The following is an 18,182-nucleotide window of genomic DNA, read 5'->3' on the forward strand; positions in this document are numbered from 1 at the left end:
GGCGGCGCGAGGAGGGCGGGCCGGGCCGGGCCGGGCGATCCGCGGCGGCGGCGGCGAGGGGCGGCCACTCCGGCGAGCGGCAGGACGGCAGCGCCCGCCTCCGCTCTCCGTCGCCCGCAGGCTCCATGGCAGGGGCCGTGCCCCTGCAGCTGCTGCTGCTGCTGCCGCTGCTGCCGCCGCCCGCCGTCGCCGTGCCGGCCGCGGGCGAGCCGTCGTGCCACGGAGCCTTCGATATGTACTTCGTGTTGGACAAGTAAGGGAGGAGAGAGAGAGACGGGAGGGAGGGATTGCCGCCATCGGGGACCGGGGGCCGGCGGCGGCGGCGCCGCTTTTGTTCGGGGGTCTGAGGGGCCGCGCGCGGGGCGGCCGTTGGGCGCTGAGGGGCCGCGCGCGGGGCGACCGTTGGGCGCTGAGGGGACTCTCCGAGAGGAGCTCGATGGGAAGTTCGCGAATCCCGCTGGACCTCGCTGCACGCCGGCGGGTCGCGGATTCGGACAGTGGCGTCGTACGTTCTCCCCGGAGGGGCGTTTGAGGCCGGACGTGTTGGAGAAGCAAAAGCCGTAGCATCCGCCGTAGCCGGCCGGGCTTTTGTGGGTAAGTTCGACGGCCGCGATCGCCCTCAGGGAGGGGCGGGGGGGGGGTTGTAGGGCCGGGGCCGCCTCACGACGGAGACCGCGACAAATCGCGACAAACTTACCGGCGCCTGCCGTCCCGAGCCGGGCTGGCCGTGACTCCAAGTGTTTGGAACAGCAAATATTGTAAGCTTCTCCCTGAAATGTCACCCGAGATCAGGCCGCTTATGTGTTGTGGTTTTCCCTTTTAGGTCTGGGAGCGTGGCAACGAACTGGCACGAGATATTTGATTTTGTGCGTCAGCTGACAGAAAGATTTGTGAGGTGCGTGGTGCTGCCTGTAACACCCGGGGTGATGCTGTGGTGATTCTGGGCTGTGTTAAACACCCCTCCTGTGCTTTTGCAAGCTTAGGGAGTGTTCACAAACACCATAAAGTTTGGCCTCTAAGACCCAAAGTGCTGGAAAATATTGGAAACTTTATTTTTGTGCTTGGAGCTCAGCAAAAAGGTGGTAATATGCATCTTTAAATATTTAACCTCTAAAATTACTCTTAAGATGTGATTTGATAGTTTTTTAAACTTCTTTTTCCACAAGCCACGTGCCTCATTTCTGATGGACTACTGTTCATATGCTGCATTTGGAGATCTTTATAAAGCAGCACGTCTCTATATGTGTAAATATATGGTGCAGATCAGAAGGAAGAGAACAGTGTTAAACCTCAAACCCAGAGGGAGCCCATGCCATGTAACAATGTATTTGTTGTACATACCTGTAACCAATTTTGTTACTGCCAGCAGCATTGTCTGGCGAGTTCTTCTCCCCTTGAAACGGCTGCTGTGAAACCTGGCTGACTGAGGATTGCTGGGATGCAGCATTTTGCTTTAAAAAAACCCTCATGACAAAACTCAGAATAAACCAAAGGAATCCTCCCATACACAGGCAGAGATACTGTGGTAGGTTTCGTTAAGGAAAACAGTGCAGTGTGCAGTTGTGATCTTGGCTTGCTAATAAAGGGATACAATTAGGCTTATAAAATTAAACACTGCTTATTTTTATCTTGTAAAAAGCAAATCTTCTTTAAACTTCTGTAAAACTTCTGTCGAGGGGGACAACAGAAACTTTCTAAAGTTGTTCTGTGAGCTCTAGAGTTAAAAAAAGAAGTGTAAAAATAGAGCCTGAGGAGATACTGAAGCGGCACTTCTTTGGGCTAAGTGGTAAAACATTTGCCCTACCTGAGAAGGGTGGTGCTGGTTCAGTGGAAGTCTTTCAGTTCAGCATCTTCTCCAGCCAAGTGACACTCCCTCTTGCAACAGTTGCATGGAGGTCTGGCTGCATCCTCATGCCAGTGTCACAAGTGCTCCCAGAGCAGAGCAGGGATGGGATGGCTCATGGAGAGGATTGTTCTGTGGTTGTCTAAAGAGAAGTTGGCTAAAACATAACTTGGAGGTTATTGCACACAGAGTTACATCTCAAACAGCAAAGTCTCACGGTAATCACTAGGCAATGATGCAACTACCAGAGATTGGGATTGCAAGCATTTTGCAACTAGAAAGATTGATTGGTTTCGATTCTGATTTAATTTAGAGCATCTCAGAATTTTGTATGTAGAGCCATTATGGATAGACTGCAAGGATGGATCCTAAATCCAAGGTCTGTGCAATTCTGTGCAGACTTACAATACTTACGTTCCCATGGTGTCAAATAATTTGAAGTTGCATCATTGATGTCAGTGAACTGAAAACATAGGGTTGTTCAGCTTTACAGGTGTTAGGTCCTTACGAACATGAACCTGATTAATTAATGCTGATACATATATACAGTGAATTATAAAGTTACTGAATGTATTGGAATTGTAATGAATAAAAATTAAAAGCAAGCAGGAGAAATGTTACAAATTACCTTAGTAAAGTTCCTGTCTTGGGCTTTCAGAGCATCAGGCAGTTCTTAAGCATTTTCCACTGCTAATCGCATGATTCTCTGTAACCTTGTTCAAAGAGACAGGTTAGCTTCTTAAAAAAAGATTGAATTCCTTGATAAAATCAATTCGTACAGTATTGCATTTTCCTGTGACATTTCCCTGGATACTTTTAGGGAAGTTGATCGCCAGTCTCACAACTCTGTCACCGAAACAAAACCAGACTTGCTCTGGAAGAGTTTACATGCTGCTTTTTTGGGGCTGAGGCAGTCATCAGGCACTGGTTCTGTGACTGGGGTGATTTGATGACCAAAGAGCACAGTTGGAAATTGATAGCGTGTCAGCCTGGAAAAAAAGGGGAAATGTGTCTGTGGTTAATACCCAGAGCAGGGGGAATTCTGCGTCTGTGTCCCTGGCTTTGTGTTACACCAGCGACAAGAACAATACCCAAGGAACATACGTTACCTTCTCTGTGGGGGGAGATCATATCTTGGGAATTCACTGGACTCTAGTTAAGTGAGAGAGAGTAGCAATTCTGCTACTTTGTTCTCAAAGCATCTGGGTAAGGAAAAGATGGGCAGAAATCTTTTAATTCCTCTCATTTTGTGTTTGTAGTTCAAAAGTATGTTTCTAGGAAGCTGGAGGGTAAAGATGACATGAATGAAGCCTGAACAAGTGAATGAAATGCTGTGCAGCTGTATGTTTCTCTGACATATATTTTTTTTCCCTCTTTCCCTTTTCTAAAGCCCCAAGATGAGATTATCGTTTATCGTGTTTTCCACCCAGGCACACGTCATCATGCCGCTCACTGGAGACAGGTCAGTGCACTGCTTTTAAATTCCCCCTCCATCCCCCCAAGGGTTCTTACTGAACCAGAGGAGCAGTAACAGATCAACAGCTGATACCTCTAAGTGGTGGCTAGTCGTGAAGCCTCTGTGCAGAGCTGATTTAATTTGGTGACCGTATCAGTGGATAGCCTTGTGAAAAAGGAAGGAGTGGAATGATGGGAAACAAATCCTTGATGTTAAATCTGCCACTGCTTTGCAGAACAACCACCAGTAGTGTTTTCATCTCTGCGTGATTCTGCATCTCCCTTGGCCCAGCAGGAGAATGATTCTTGCATTTACTGTTGTAAAGCCATGTCCATAGATAAGTTTTCAGGATTTTTTTCATCTCTAGGAAAAGCATAAAGTAAATAAATGTTTTCTCTAATCTCACATAAGGTAGGTATTCTGGTTTGTACTTCCTAAACCGGACTTCAGATTCTGGTTTAAACAGTGAAGTTGGTGCCACTTAAAGGGTGTGAGGTCTTCCTGTCACCGTGATGATGTACATATGTGCCTGAACTCTTCTTCCAGTTGATGGTTTCAAAGGCATTGGAATTCAAGGCTGCTCGCTCTGATTTCTAAAGCAAGTAAGGATTAGCAGCTAGGATAGCTCAAGGATGAGTGGGGGGAGACAGAAGGAGGAAACCAGGTAGAGAAGAGAAAGTTGCAAAAATAATTACTGGAATCACACAAATTGGGAAATGATCTTGTGGAATGAGCGCTTTCAGCAGCAGACAGTGGCATTGCTGTTGAGAGTCCTTCAGTGTTCTCTCAGCCTTGTCAAAACCAACATGACCTCCTCTCCCTTTCGTCCAGAACCTACTGCGGCGCACCACCTTCTGGATTTTGAAAATGTGGATGAAGCGTTTAGGAATAATTCCAATTAACTGTGGCTGGGTGGAAGTGAGACAGTCCTTCCTTTTTGCTTCCTTTAGTAGGTCAATGCAAAATGTGGTCTGCCATAATTGCTTAGTTTCTGCTATGGCGTTGTTTGATTGTTTTAAATAATGCATAAGGGCAAGCACAAGACTTCCTGAAAGACCTGTCATGGGCAACAGACAGGAGTCATGCTTACAGAAATGTAGCTGACATCCGAGATGCCTAAAAATCCAATTCTAAGCCCCTCCCATTTTAGCATTTGAAAAGTGGTCTGACTTGACAACAGCCGCTTCCAGATGGCTTGAGAAGGGTCAGAAGAGGACACTTGAGCCTGTTCTGAGGCCTGCTGAAGTCAATGAGGTCTTTTCTCTCCATTACAATAGGCCTGTCAGTGGCCTGTTCCTTATCAAGCACAAGAGCCAGCACTGATAGCACACAGACCACTTGGAATGCTGGGCAGGATGCTGGAGCCCTGCCACAGGAACACAAGTGCCTTTTTCATTGCCTGTCTGTGGCATGCTTGGAGCCATGGATAGAGCTGTGTTTTTCTCATAAGCCTCGTTTAAAGCACAGAAAGAACCTCTGGAGCTCTACGGGATTCCCTTGGGGGACTTGGCTTTAGTGCAAAGTTGGCTGATGCTTTTGTGAGTGTGGCAGGGGAAAGAAAGTGCCACCCTTACTGTTCAGGAGGAATTATAAGGAGAATGGGAAGGAGACTAGTAACTGTGACCATATGTACATAGGCAAGAATGGATAGATAGAGTTGGAACAGCTGTCCTTTTAAATATTAAAGAGGTCAACAGAGGAGAATCACTGAAACTGTCTGACTCCCATTGTTCCCAACAGAAGATGAGGATGCTAAGTGCAGTTCTGGGGATGGGTGTGTGTGGGTGATTATGGGCTATTATGGCCTCAGTTTGTTATGTGCACTCTGGACTTGCAGGCATGGTTTTGCCCTCACTTACTTGCTAATTCCCAAATGTCAGAAAACCACAATTCCTTCCTAGCAGTTAGATCAAAGTAAGGCAGTATTTTTTATTTTGAAAGCCTTAGGCTTCTGGTTGTTTGCACAGAGTTCTTGCTGGGTTTACTGCACAATAAAGCTGTGGATATAAAGAAAGCCACACCATAGTGCCAAAGCCCCTGAGTTCCCAAATATTTTGTGACTTTGAACAATACTCCGTGACTAACTCTGGAAACAGAAGTCACTGTTAATCACAGCACACAAAGTGCTGTAACAAATACATAGAATAATAACACTCAGATGGAAAAGCCTTCTCACAGTGGTTACAGTCCATTTGGGACACATGTCTGTGAAGTTCAGCTGGAAATTGTGCACTAAGTGGTAAACAAAGATTGGTGTACTCACATTTGGGGCTCAGTGTTGGAAAGCGAGTGGTTTAGGAAAGCAGATACACTCACGAATACCATCCAGCTGGCAAAACGTTGCCTGTGCTCTCTTTTGGCCAACTGTGCTGTTTTCTGTAAACCTGCTTCTGCAGCGCTGACTGGTGCCAGTGGCCAGGACTAGCCCTGCTGCCTTTACCTGGGTGAAACTCTTACTGGAGATAAAAAGATTATGTTAATGAAGGTGGGAAGATAGAACACTTGAGTAGTTAGTATGTGACCAACCGTGCCATCCTGTGCTTGTCCGTAGCCTGGTGGTGCACTGACTGCTCCTAGTTTCACAGGGGCGTGTAGGACATGGATGTGCTTGGAGCCTCGGCCACGTGAGCTGCGCCTGCACTTGGATCCAAGTAGCTTGCCAAAATAAAGCCTTCTGCAAGAGAGTGTGTTCTGTGGGGTGTATGAAGTACAGCAGTCGGCCACTGATGTGGTTTCCACCTGGAGCCCATGCAGGAGGCCTCAAGTTTGAAGCAGAGTAATTATTACAATTGAACCAAATCCTTTGTAGTATTTAAGAGGCATAGAAAGCAGGAATGTCCTCCAAATAACACATCTGAGGAGGCTGATGTGTGGGGTTTCCTTTCACTAGTATGACAACTCGTTGTCAGGGATAGAGGTGGCCCCTTTTCAGTCAAAGAACACTTCCTCCCTCTTGGTTTCACTAACAAGTTGGTGTTTTCCTGTTTATTGTACTTCCTTCTTAGCAGCAAACCCCAAGTACCTGTTTTGTTTGTCTTCGTTGGTTAGAGATCAGTCCGTTGCCTCGCAGCACACGGCCTCATTCCGCACCATAAATACCTGCTCAGTGAGAGCCACCCTCTGCTGCCAGTGCTTGTACACTCAACACACAGAGATAACTCAAGATTCCAGCACTCCAGTAGGTGGAATGCGACATGGGAAAGACATACAGGACAGTGTCCCTCACCCAGAGGAGCTAAGAACACCCCTTCTGGAAACTGCATGGATATTAACAGCTGTGTTTGCCTGGCTGCTTCTGCAAGAGCTGTTTGAGGCTGTTACACAGCTTGGAGAAACAGGAGATGGGATAGCTATTAAAAAGTAGTTGTGTCTGTGCTAAAACACAGAGATGGGCTGCAGCGCGTACGCTCAATGGGGAAGAGAGATTTAATTTGCACTTACTCAGCCTAAACACAGGCAGGCTGCAAGTTGCTGATTCTGTTTGCCTTTTCCACCTCCCTCCCGTGTGTAACTAGCACCATGAAGCCAGTGGCTCCTCAGCCTTTGTTACTGTTCCTGAGCTGTGCTGCTCTATGTCCAGGCACCCAAGCCAAGGGCAGGACTCTGCTGTCTCGGCACAGATGAGTTACACAACCAGGCATTCTCTGGGGATTTCTGTGGCTACCAAAAGTAATTACAGAAACTAGAGAAAGGGAAGTTGTGAGAGCACTGAACAGCAGGAATGGGGTTCCCAAGTGCTGTGGCTGGTTGACTGCAGAGAGTCCCGTTATCAGAATGGTGCAGGCAGACACGAGCTCCCCTGCCCACCCTTCTAAACTGGCCAGGGGTGAGTTTTAGTGTGATAGAGCCCACCTCTCCTGCTGGCTGCTGGGCCCAAGTTCTGCACCCACATTGGGCAGCTGACATCCAGACCAGGACTCACTGGTACCTGACTGACTCAGAGCATGCGTGGAGCTTGTTCACATCTGGCCTGGGTCTGTCTAGTGTGCCTGTGCCCTGAGGAATGACATGGTGACTGATTAAAAGAAGCTAAAAAAGCTCATGCTGCCAAAGATTTTCCTGGAACCCCTTGTAGGCAGAGGCCTGGCAACACCAGAGATTTCTGTGTGACCGGGTCACAAGACGTTGCAGATAAATAAAACCGAACTGATTGTACAAAAGCTATTTTTGCAAAATGAAATCTGTTTCAGAAAACTGGGACTTGAGTTGCTGCTTGTTTCTTGGCAGCAGAGCACTAACGCCTGTGATGTGCTGCCACTCATTTCTGGCAAGCTCCAACTATGTGGTTTATAATCTGCGTTCATACATAATCACTTGCAAGTTGTTTCTATAGATGCTGAATATAAAATATTTGGATCAAACAGATTGTATTATCTTACATAACTTGTTCCCTTCCATACATTCAATGCCACATCTCTCTCTTTTTTACCCCCTCCTCTCCCCGATTCTACGATCCTGTGTTGGGGAGCTTATGGGTTGTACTTTAGAACAGAGCTGCTAAACATAGAGGAAGCCCATCCGTGGAACAAATGACGAGTGGGTGGCATTCAGGCAGTGTGGCATATGCATTCTTTCTCATTTGGTCTGGCCTAAGGAAAGCTTTCATGCATCCTGTGATGTATTTCCCCTCCATCTCCTCACCCCTGCTGGGTTCCTCTTTCTCACCTAGCTTTGTCATAGTGTTCTATATATTCTAGCCAAATTTTGTCCCAACTTAGTTTTCACTTGTCCTTTCCTACCGTCACTTTCCGTGGACTTTACTGGAACTGTGCTTACAGAAGACTCAAGACCCTCCAGATTTCATTTTTCAAGGAAAGTCTCTCTGCCTTTTTTTTCCCCACTTGTGCCTATTTCACTGGAAATAATTCCTGTCATGCTGTCTGCCAGCTTCTCCACTCTCATCCCCATAGTCAGTGAGCATCTCGCAGATGGATCTGCTAGAGTGCCCGTGAGAAATCACAGTGCAACCATATTCTCCTGTTAAATTTAAGTGAGCTGTGACCTGTGTAAGTGTGACGTCTTATCAAAGGTCACACAGAAAAGTAGTGAGAGCCGAAAATGAGAAACTCTCCTCAATCTCACTCCTTTTCCTTGGGTACAAAAGGTGTCTTGCAAATGCTGCATTTGCTTATTGATATTTATTTCTTTAGGGTGAAAATTTTTATTGCTGCAATTGAGTTCTACCCAATTAAATTCCTGCATATTGACCTGGAAGATTTTGGTCAGAATAGAACTGCTGTTTTTAGAGGATTTGTTCTTCAGTTGCAGTGTGATTGGAAGCAAAGTTGGTTTAGCTGAGCAAAATAGATTTAATGTAACAGAATTTCCACTGGGCTATGTAATGCTAAGGCTTTGCCACCTCTTTGCAATATCTGCTCCACCTGAACATTTTCCTCAGCTCTAGCTCTTTGACTCACTGAAGCATATTGTGTTAGTTAGTTAGGTCTGAATACCTGTTCCCACAGTGCCACACTTCTGTCACAAATACAGTCTGCCTCCATGTGGGATCTCAGCTAAAGGCTCTAATTTACAGCTTTTCATTTCAGATCTCCTTTAGGATCAATACTGTTTTCAATCGATAAACTACCCCCTTTCCCCATTTCAGATCACACTAAGTCTCTTACCTTTTTTTGTTTGCAGAGAGAAAATCAAGAAAGGTCTTAAGGATTTGGAGGAGGTGATACCAGCAGGTGAGACATATATACATGAAGGACTAAAACAGGTAGGTTTTCCTCATCTTCTTGCAATCAACACATGCTGTGTTCTCACCCTTTGGTTAACAACCTGTAACATAAATGGATTGATTGTATGCCTCAGTCTGTTATGCTCAAATCTTTCTAGTTGCCTAAGTGGTCCCAGGGTTGCCCAGACACTGTGCAAATCCCATGCAGATTAGCCATCACAGAAATTTGCCATATGGAATTTCTCTGACTTGCTCCTTCGCAGCAGAGCACGGGTCTGTGTCGTGAATCTCAGAGCTAACCCAGCATACCAATGACATGGTAAATAGTCACGCAGCTCTGGAGGGCTGTGGGGCTTGCGGCATCTTCTAGAGCGCTCTCCTTGGGGAGGCTTTACTGCACAGAGCAGCGTTTGCAAGACAAATGCTCTTAATTTTGGACCGTCTTAATTACGGAGTTCCCAACTGCTTATATTTCTTTTAGTTAAAGTATACTGTGCAGTTTTGCTGAAAGCCCAGGCCCTGAAGGTGAGGATCTAAGCTTTCACTGTTACAGACAAATCGGTTCTTCCTCTATGCCCGTGGAACCATGTTTGTAACTGAGATCTGTGTGCTGAAAAGCTGGGCAAAGAGAATTTTGTTGCTGTTTAAAAAAAAAATTAGTTTTAAGCCATTCTTTTTATATCTTGGAACCTGCTGACTGCATTTGAAATCTGGAAGGTGGCAAAATAAACCGTAACAGTGGATCTGAAGAGATCTGTCCTGGAAGAAATGGGTGTTGGCAAGGACTGACGGGTTAGTGACCCCAGCGCTTTTGAGATGGCCTCACTGGCAACTGGAAAGGACCAATGAAGGGTTTCCCAGCTGGTAGTGAGTTCAAGGGAGGCAGAGAACTGTCAAGAGAGATGGCTTTGAGGATGAGGCTGAGTGTTATTTCACTTGCTGTATTTGATGCTTAAAAGATGCATTCTGGTTAGAAGTTCAGGTGCAGTTTTAAGCTGAATGATTTTTTTTGTTTTCAGGCCAATATGCAAATTGAGAAGCAAGGAGCCTCGAGGTTCTCTAGTATCATCATTGCACTGACAGACGGCAAGCTGGATGGTCAGATTCCCTTGTATGCAGAGAAAGAGGTGAGCACGAGCTGGAAATGCACATCATATTCTGCAAAGTTTGGGTGCTGCCTGTTGAATAAAAAAATGCTTATTCCTCTGTTCTTTTATGGGATAGGCAAGGAAATCCAGACACCTGGGAGCAAGAGTTTACTGTGTTGGTGTCCAGGATTTTGAACAAGAACAGGTAAGAATAAGAACGTTAATACTTTAGCGTACTAGGCAGTACCTGGGTTTTACACAGTTCATGTTTAGAATGGAAATTAATTTTACTTACATTAGGCAGTATAATGTCTTCTCTGGCTCAGGAAACACACTTAGATGTGTATGCAGACATAAAAAGAAAGAGTGGGTGTCGCACTCACTGCCGAGGAGATCCCCTTCCTAGCTGGGAGCTGGCAGCAGACAGGGTGCAGGCAAACCCCTCTCTATGGGATGGCAGTCGGGTCAGGGTGCTGGTTGTGTGAACAGAGGAGCTGTAGACAAGGTTCAAGCAGCATTTAACAGCCTTGGGATGAAAAGAATGTCAGATCCATGTTCTTCATGATCTTCCAGAGTTGCTGTGTCTCAGTGAATGCTGTAGCTATGTCTGTTCCATCAAAGTGACTTAAATAGAGACGCACACAAAAGGCTCTTCCTGCAGAAGGTGCAGAGGAAGGCTTTTTAGTGGAAGGCAGAACAAACAGGGAAGGTAATTCTGGACAGTTATGAAATCACTGCCAAGATACAGGCCCTTAAAGGCTTCCTCAGCGTGATGTTTGCCACCATGGCTACCCACCATTTTGTTAGCTGCAGTCAGCACTAGTAAGTCCTCCTGTTTAGAAAACTCATAGTTAGCTGTGAGAGAGCTCTCAAGTTTCCTTCTCTTTGCAGAGCTGATGAGGGTTGCTTTTAGACATCCATTTAAATTTAAGGGTGAAAATCAGCATGATGAATTTAGTTTGCCCGATGATTCATGTGTTTGCATGTGTTTTCTCTCCAAAGCTGGAAAGAATTGCTGATGTGAAAGAGCAAGTCTTCCCTGTCACTGGAGGATTCCAAGCACTTAAGGGGATAATCAATTCTGTGAGTACCAGGCAATAGGTTTTACATTTCCTCAAGATTACAGCATTCTCTGGTCCTGCTTACTTTTCTAGGCAGAACTGATTCCTAAGTCAGTAACTGCAAAAGGTGAAGTTCCCTCATGCTTAAGAGATGCAACTCTGTAAATTACCATTGCCTGCCTGCCCCTCCTGCAGTGATTCATGCTCAGACCTTGTGGAGAGTTTGAGGACTCCTCACAAGGAGAGGGGAATTCGTGCAGGAAGTTGGAGGGATACTCTGAGGAATGGCTGCTGTGGGTTTAGTCTGGAAAAAATGGAGACTGTTTCTGTGGGAGACTTGAGAACAACTTGTTAAAATCCTGGGGAATACGTGCAATTTAGGAATTGTCCAAATCTTCACACACAGAAAAGCATTCTAAATAAATGACTTTAACCACTCGTTATCCCAGTAAGTGATAAGGACTCAGTTCCATTTTTGAGCATGGCATGACCAGCTCCCATCAGTGAGATGAGGCCATTCAGCTGATTACTGTGGTTTGCAAGAAGGGATCAAAGCAAGAGAAGCATTTTTTAAACTAAAGGCTGCTTATTTCATGCAAGGTTAACAGTGCTGCTGCTGCGTGTAGGCAGCACAGTGCAAACAGGCTTACTGGCAAAAGTAAAGTCAAAATCAAAAATGGAATTCTTTTTCTGAGAGAGATCCCACTATCATCTATTTCCCTTTCCTTTTTTTTTTTTTTAAACAACAAAAGGATACGACTCATGTACAGGATATTACACAGTCACAAATTTATCACTTCCCTTGAGCAGTGGTTTTTGTGCATGTCATAATGCAACAACTTCTTTTCCTTCTATTGCTTAAGATAAACGTAATTTCAGAATCTTTCTTGCACATTCTAAAGAGAGATAATCAACCTTTTGATGCATTGACATTTATTCTCCTGAAAAGACAGTGCACCCCACATGGTACTGCTTAAAAGCTTTACTGTTAAAAATCTCATTCTATGCCATTTGAAAGACTTAGAGGACTCAGCTATGTTGCTGGTGCAAATGATGCAACCTCGGAGCCACTAGTGCTAGGCTTATTTATGAGAGCTGAATGTTTAGCCCCAGCTGATTATGTTATGTTTCCAAGGATACTGCTTTTCAAAATGTGTATGTCAAGGCAGAACCAGATCGAGGAGTAAAGACATTGGTGTTCAGTGTTTCCCCTCCAATGAGGGTCACTGACCTGCAGATTGGAACCTTCTGAGGAGTCAGGTCTCTCCACTCCTCTTGTCCTTCGAGGAAGCAGCAGGAGTACAGTCCCTTGAGGAGTCTGGAATTCAAGCACATAAAGATTAGCACAAGCTGTAGGATGCCCATTCTCAGCCAAGGTGTTTTTGGGCAGTAGCAGTGCTAGCCTGCATCTTTTATACCTCCCAGGGGCTTTCAAGCACCTTCACTTGTGGGCAGTGAGGGAAGCTTTTCTGATAAGATCTGGCAGGTGGTGCTTGCACAAGCCTCAACCCAGCTTCTTCTGGCACTTGTGAAAAACCCGAGTGTAAAAATCCCACATGTGTGCATATCACAGCTGTGGAGCAGGACTAGTTACACTAAATGGCAGCACTTTGTTTTAAGGTAACAGCACTGACAGGAAAAGTTCTACAGCTTAAATGCAAGGTCTGCTCCTGCAGACTAAATTCATGAGTTGGTCCAGGGTTTATTTACAGCCTGCAGCTGCAACAAACATGTCGCCACTTGGCTTTTACCACAGAGCATGGATCGAAGTATCCACAGCTATGGTTTTTGTTTTGTTTTGTTTGGATTTTTTGTGTGTGAGTTTTGTGGTGTTTTTTTTAATGCATGTGTGGTGGCTAAATTAACATGATTTTTTTGTATGCTGTAGTTATAACTCAGTTTTCTTTGCAGGGGTTTTGAATAATTTTGACAAATCATTCTCATAACATTATAACATTGATAAGCAGATAAAATGGAACATGAAATATTCACAGTTTTCCTTTTTAGTTACTATTATAAATTCATTTCAGTTTGCAAGTTAGCTAGAGAATACAGACTCAAAGAGACACTTCTAAAAGGGAGAACTGATTTTAAACCAGATGAAAATGAGATACTCAGGTCACAAATGAGCAGGAGTATCACTCGAAGTGCAGAGTCAAAGGTGCAGTTGTGAAACCCTCCGTGAACATTGCTAAACAATTTTTGTTTAGAAAAAAATCACAGTTTTCATAAATGGCAGTGGCACAGCAATTAAAACCCCTGAGCAAAACTACAGCCCAGAACTGTTGAGTAGGAATGATGCAGGAGTCTCTTCTACATTGATCTCTCCAGGTGTGAGTTTTTTTTGGCTGCTATCTTGTCATATCTTGTACCCTATTCCAGGAGAGCTGAGCAGTTAAACTGCATTTGTTGGTAAAGTGATGAGCTTTATCATAGAGTGTCTGTTAGTACCTGCTCTTGCAATTGCTTGCAATCTAAGCACCTATTCCAGTTTATTTTCTCTGGACAGATACACGAAATATGTTTAATTGTGCCCAGGGATTAACATGGAAGACAGTCGAGATGAGCATTTACAGTAACCCAGGCTTAGATGCTGGAGAGCTCACACTGAGTTTTTGACCTTAAGTTCAGATAAAACTCCAGAGAAGTGGGAAGGGTTTAAGCACCATCACACCATGTGTTTTTGCTGAATAACATCAACTACCAATTCCAAAGCCCTGTGCAAACCTCTGAAGAGGGGGCTGCTTTGTGAAGTTTCCCACTCTGCCAGCACTGCTAATACCTAACTTTACGAAGTCGTAACTAAGCAGCATTGTCAGGGTGAATAAATCTAAGCAAAACTCTACAGCTTAAAAGCAAAATGCTGAAGGCGAGTCACTGCACTCTCAGGAACAGTTACTGATGGGGTTTGGCTGGTAATTACACGGAGCGTGGCCTCGTGAGCGAGCCAGGGCAGTGTGAACTGCAAGGCTTGGGGAGGGCACAGTTCCTGTCACCATGCGGCAGTTCAGTACTAGATAAGAAAATGAAACCCTTAATTAAACACAAGTCCTGCTGATTTATGAGTGAAAGTTGTCTGGTTGTCTCTGCAGGCAGAATTGGACAAGGCTTGTGCCTTTAAAAGTTACATTAAAGGAACTCACTTTAGTAACCTTATTAGAGTGTGTGACAGCTCTAAGTAGACTTAAACACATTTTTATACTAAAGTGACTTGACAGCACTTAATACAGGAAGTTAAAATGTATTTTGTACTTAGGAAAGCCCACAAAAACTTACCAGATAAGACTACAAGAACTAATACATGCAGAACTTTAGAGGAAGTAATCAGTTCAAAACAGGGTCAGCCTAAAGTTCCTTTGTCTCTCATTGGTACAATTTCTTAAGGAATCTACCCAGGAAGGATTATAAATTTCTTAAGAGCTCTACCTGGGAAGGATAATAAATAGAATTGCTAAGCTCTTTCTGCTTGTTCATTTTGGAGGTGCTCAGGTTTTTTTGTTCATTTTAAGTGGGAAACCCAACCTTAAACGTAGTGGACAAAACCAAAATTGATCAAGTCATGTAAACTGAGAGGTTGGACCACCCAGAACACTGTAAATGGAAGCTAAATTGTATCCAAGTTGGCTGAGCCCTTTGGGGAAAAAACCCTAGCCCTTAGCATAAAGCTGTCAGTTTGTCCAGGAAGAGTTGCAAATTTGGATACTTAAGGATCCACCTCTTGTTGAAGGGGGGACCTGGGGAGAGAAGACCTCAGGATTTGCAGGATGTGAACTCCCAGGCTGGAGTTACTTAGACCCATCAAAGGAGTGCATCTGGAAACAGTGAGGTTGAACAAAGGATTAAATGCACCCAGGGTCTTTTAAAAAACTACATTCACCACCTATACAGGGACAGACTCTGGCTAAAGGGGCGTAAGTAGGGAGTGCTATACAAATACAAATTCTCTGCTATAAAAGTATAAATTCTCTCCAGTAAAGCGCAGTGGGTAAAGTCTGCTTCTCTTGCAAAGAGCAGTCAGCAAAATCCCTGTGGCATTCAGATCCATTTGGACACCAGTGAAGGGTATCTACTGAATATCCTGGGGGTTTCCATGTCAGCTGGATGGTTCCTGTGTCACTCACTGTGCATGGCAATGCATTCCTACCTTGAAGTTACATGGATTGGTGACAGCCAGCTCAGTGGGGCCCGAAGGGAGCCGCTGCACAAACCGTACATGGCAGCGGCACACTCAGCCGGTACCTGATGGAGTCACTTCTCATCTGGAGCATGGTGACACTCACTGTCACTATGCCCCGGTGCTCAGCACAGAGAGGGGCCCCACAGGCTGCTGACAGGTCTTGGTGACAAGCAGACCTGTCCCTGTTTGCCTTACTAACACAAAGTCAGCAGGGAGGGAAGCCCACAACCTGTGTTGGACAGTGAGGTAGCGCCCGAGACAGGACAAAACCAAAGTCTAGTGAGGGGGTGTCAGTTCTGTTGAGGTAGGCAAAGAGCTGTTTTGTGTGAGGAACAATTTTTGCCTTTAGGTTTGTAAAACTTACCGTGCTGCCTTCCCAAAGATGTGCTCCATCCTCTCTCCGTGAATCTGATGCCTTTTGCTCTAGCTGTGCTGTCAGCAGCACTTCCTCTGTCTGACCTGGCTTTGGCACTGGGGGATGGGGAATTATTGAGTCCACATGAGTCCAGCAGCATCTCCCATGGGTACCTGCTGTAAGGTAGCAGAGTTCATGTTTATGGAGAGCAGGAAACTTACCCACTGCCACAGGTGGTGCTCCAGCTTTGGACAGTGGAGAGTGCTGGTTCTGTGTCCCTGACGTGGGAGCTTACCAAGCTCTGCTCTCTGAACCACTCGTGTCTCAGGGGCCAGGTCATGACTTGGTACTGAGCAGTAATCAGGGACTACATGATTTTCAAGTAGTCCCTACTTCTGCCCAGCCTGCCCAGATGCCTTGAGCTGAGCTGCCTCGTACACTGCCTTGGTCACAGTGTGCTGAGGCTGCTCCCCGTTTCCTTAACTGCTGTCCCTCTGCTGTGAATGAGGGGTCAGCCAGCTGACTGCACACGGTTAAGATTTTTCAAGGCCAAAATCAGCTTAAACGGTTCATTATCAATTATACATCAACTTAATTGGATCATTTCCTGTAGGAAGAAAATATGCTCAGTTTAGGCACTGGGAATCCAGGAAGCAAACTATTAGACATTTAAGGAGGGGGGAGGAGAAATGCAGCAAGTTATCATTAAAAGAATTATTCTGATTAAATCAGTCATCTTCTTTAATCCCCTTGGACGGTCTAATCTTCAAGCTGCACTGGGTGCAAGGTTCAGAACTAACACTGCGCTATGTTTTCCATGTGATTGAGACCGAGGAGATAGTTTTGGGAATTACTGCATGTAGTTGTTAAAAGGAATCAATGGCCTGGAATAGAATGCTTTCTGCTCTACCCTTCACTGCTGTGCAGCCCTTAATTTGACATTCTCTGACATATTACAAACCATATAATGTTCTCCTGGAGCACAGTGAGCTTGATAAGCCAGCACCGGCACTGACACAGCTCCGGTTAGTGTGAGCGTGCCTGTGCCCTGTGATTGGGATGGGACTTGTCAGCCATCCCTGCACGCCTGGCAGCTCCGTTATGTAAGGGATGCTGCACAACTTGCTCCAAAGGAAGCAGTCACAGGTCCAAATGAAATCCAGTGTTTCTATAGTGGTAAGTTTCTTGGAGCCAGATTTTTCTAACTAATGGGAAAAAAATAAATAGGCCGAACAACTTTTTTCCTGTTATGGAAAGTAACAGTTTTTCTTGATCCTTAGTTACATTACTTGGTAAGTAATGGGTTTAGGGTTGTTTTTAGTAATTTGGGGGTAAAGGTTCCAGTGCTGTTAAAATCCGCATCTCATGACCCACAGTTTTGTCATCTCCATTTGCTTTCCTCAGCGACTGCCAATGAGGTACTACTCAGCCTTGGTGTAATTAGAATATTCTCACTAACCTAACACTACGCCAGGCTTCTCTCGGGTGGTGATTTTATGCAAGACCATATGTCTCCGGGATTTTTGTCTCTTAGATAGGGGACAGGGTAGCAGCCTTCCCCTTCCCCTTGCTCTTTGTCCACGGCGCTGCCGAGCAGCGTCAGGGAGCAGGCCAGGCTTGGCAGCGAAGTGCAGTTAGCACAGATGTTTGGCAACAGAGGGAGGTAGGGCCTGTTAGATATTAACCACTGCAGTTCCTGCTCTTCATTGGAGAGAAGCACCAAAATGGTGTTTCCAAGAAAAGCACATGTTTCTTTCCATGTTACCCTGAATCGATTGTCTTTGGTCTAGTGTGAGGTGGTCCTGCTGCCTCGTGGCTTTCTGCACAGATCAGCACTGCAGAAGTAAATATAGGGTTTGCTTTAACACAGCAGAGACGCGTGGTGTGGAACCAACACTAGAAAGAATGGAAGGCTTCACTTTGGAAACAAGCAATTAATTTCAGGGAGTTCAAGCATTAGTTGCTGTATGGAGGAGCTGGCCTGTCCAGAGCCTAAGGTGGGCTGTGACTCAGAGATCCTGTTCATGATTAAGATTACTTGAGTGTAATCACTGACATCAAGGGCTCTACTTGTATTCATTTCCTCTAGTATCTTTATCTTTAAAACCTAACTCTGCTACAGTATTAGGGGGCACAAGTCCTAATCAGGTAAAAAAACCCAACAGCTCATGAATGAAAGAAACCTGTAACCATGCCAGCCTACATACACCTTTAATTCTTGGACACCCTGTTTTCACACATGTTCACTTTACGTGCCATGAGGGTCACTGAATTCAGCATGAAAAATCCTGTTCTATGGACAGTTAGCATTTCATTCTCTACAACAAAACCAGCAAGGAAGTCCATCACACCAATTAAACACCTTCTGCTTTTCTTTCCTTTCCTTTTTAATGCCTCAGCAATAGTGGAAAAAAACATTTCAAGTTAGAGGGGAAGAAAAGGAAGCAAGCTGCCAGTAGTACTTCCCAGTGACTCATAGAAAAACAAGCCCACATGGAAACATGGGGTGAGCCCAGTCC

At 45.2% G+C, this 18,182-nt stretch overlaps 2 protein-coding genes across 8 annotated transcripts in view; one reads left to right on the plus strand and one right to left on the minus strand.

The window, feature by feature from the left end:
- LOC113974898 overlaps positions 1–18,182 on the minus strand; it is a 423,368-nt gene that overhangs the window by 51,678 nt on the left and 353,508 nt on the right. The gene's annotated exons all lie outside the window — the stretch shown is intronic.
- Positions 148–18,182, plus strand: part of ANTXR2 (ANTXR cell adhesion molecule 2) — an 82,253-nt gene continuing 64,218 nt past the window's right edge. For 3 of the 7 annotated variants that reach the window (XM_027698456.1, XM_027698455.1, XM_027698454.1), the window contains exons 1-7: positions 149–253; positions 824–895; positions 3,234–3,305; positions 8,940–9,021; positions 10,002–10,109; positions 10,207–10,275; positions 11,073–11,153. In XM_027698456.1, coding sequence (XP_027554257.1) covers positions 234–253; positions 824–895; positions 3,234–3,305; positions 8,940–9,021; positions 10,002–10,109; positions 10,207–10,275; positions 11,073–11,153 — 504 coding nt within the window. In that variant the 5' untranslated portion in view covers positions 149–233. Of the gene's footprint in view, positions 254–575; positions 595–823; positions 896–3,233; positions 3,306–8,939; positions 9,022–10,001; positions 10,110–10,206; positions 10,276–11,072; positions 11,154–18,182 lie in introns of those variants that run through there. The other 4 variants (XM_027698452.1, XM_027698451.1, XM_027698458.1 and 1 more) reach the window with 3 other exon arrangements.

Source organism: Neopelma chrysocephalum, unplaced genomic scaffold (assembly GCF_003984885.1).
Source record: "Neopelma chrysocephalum unplaced genomic scaffold, ASM398488v2 Primary Assembly neopelma1_128, whole genome shotgun sequence".
NCBI classification, from domain to species: domain Eukaryota; kingdom Metazoa; phylum Chordata; class Aves; order Passeriformes; family Pipridae; genus Neopelma; species Neopelma chrysocephalum.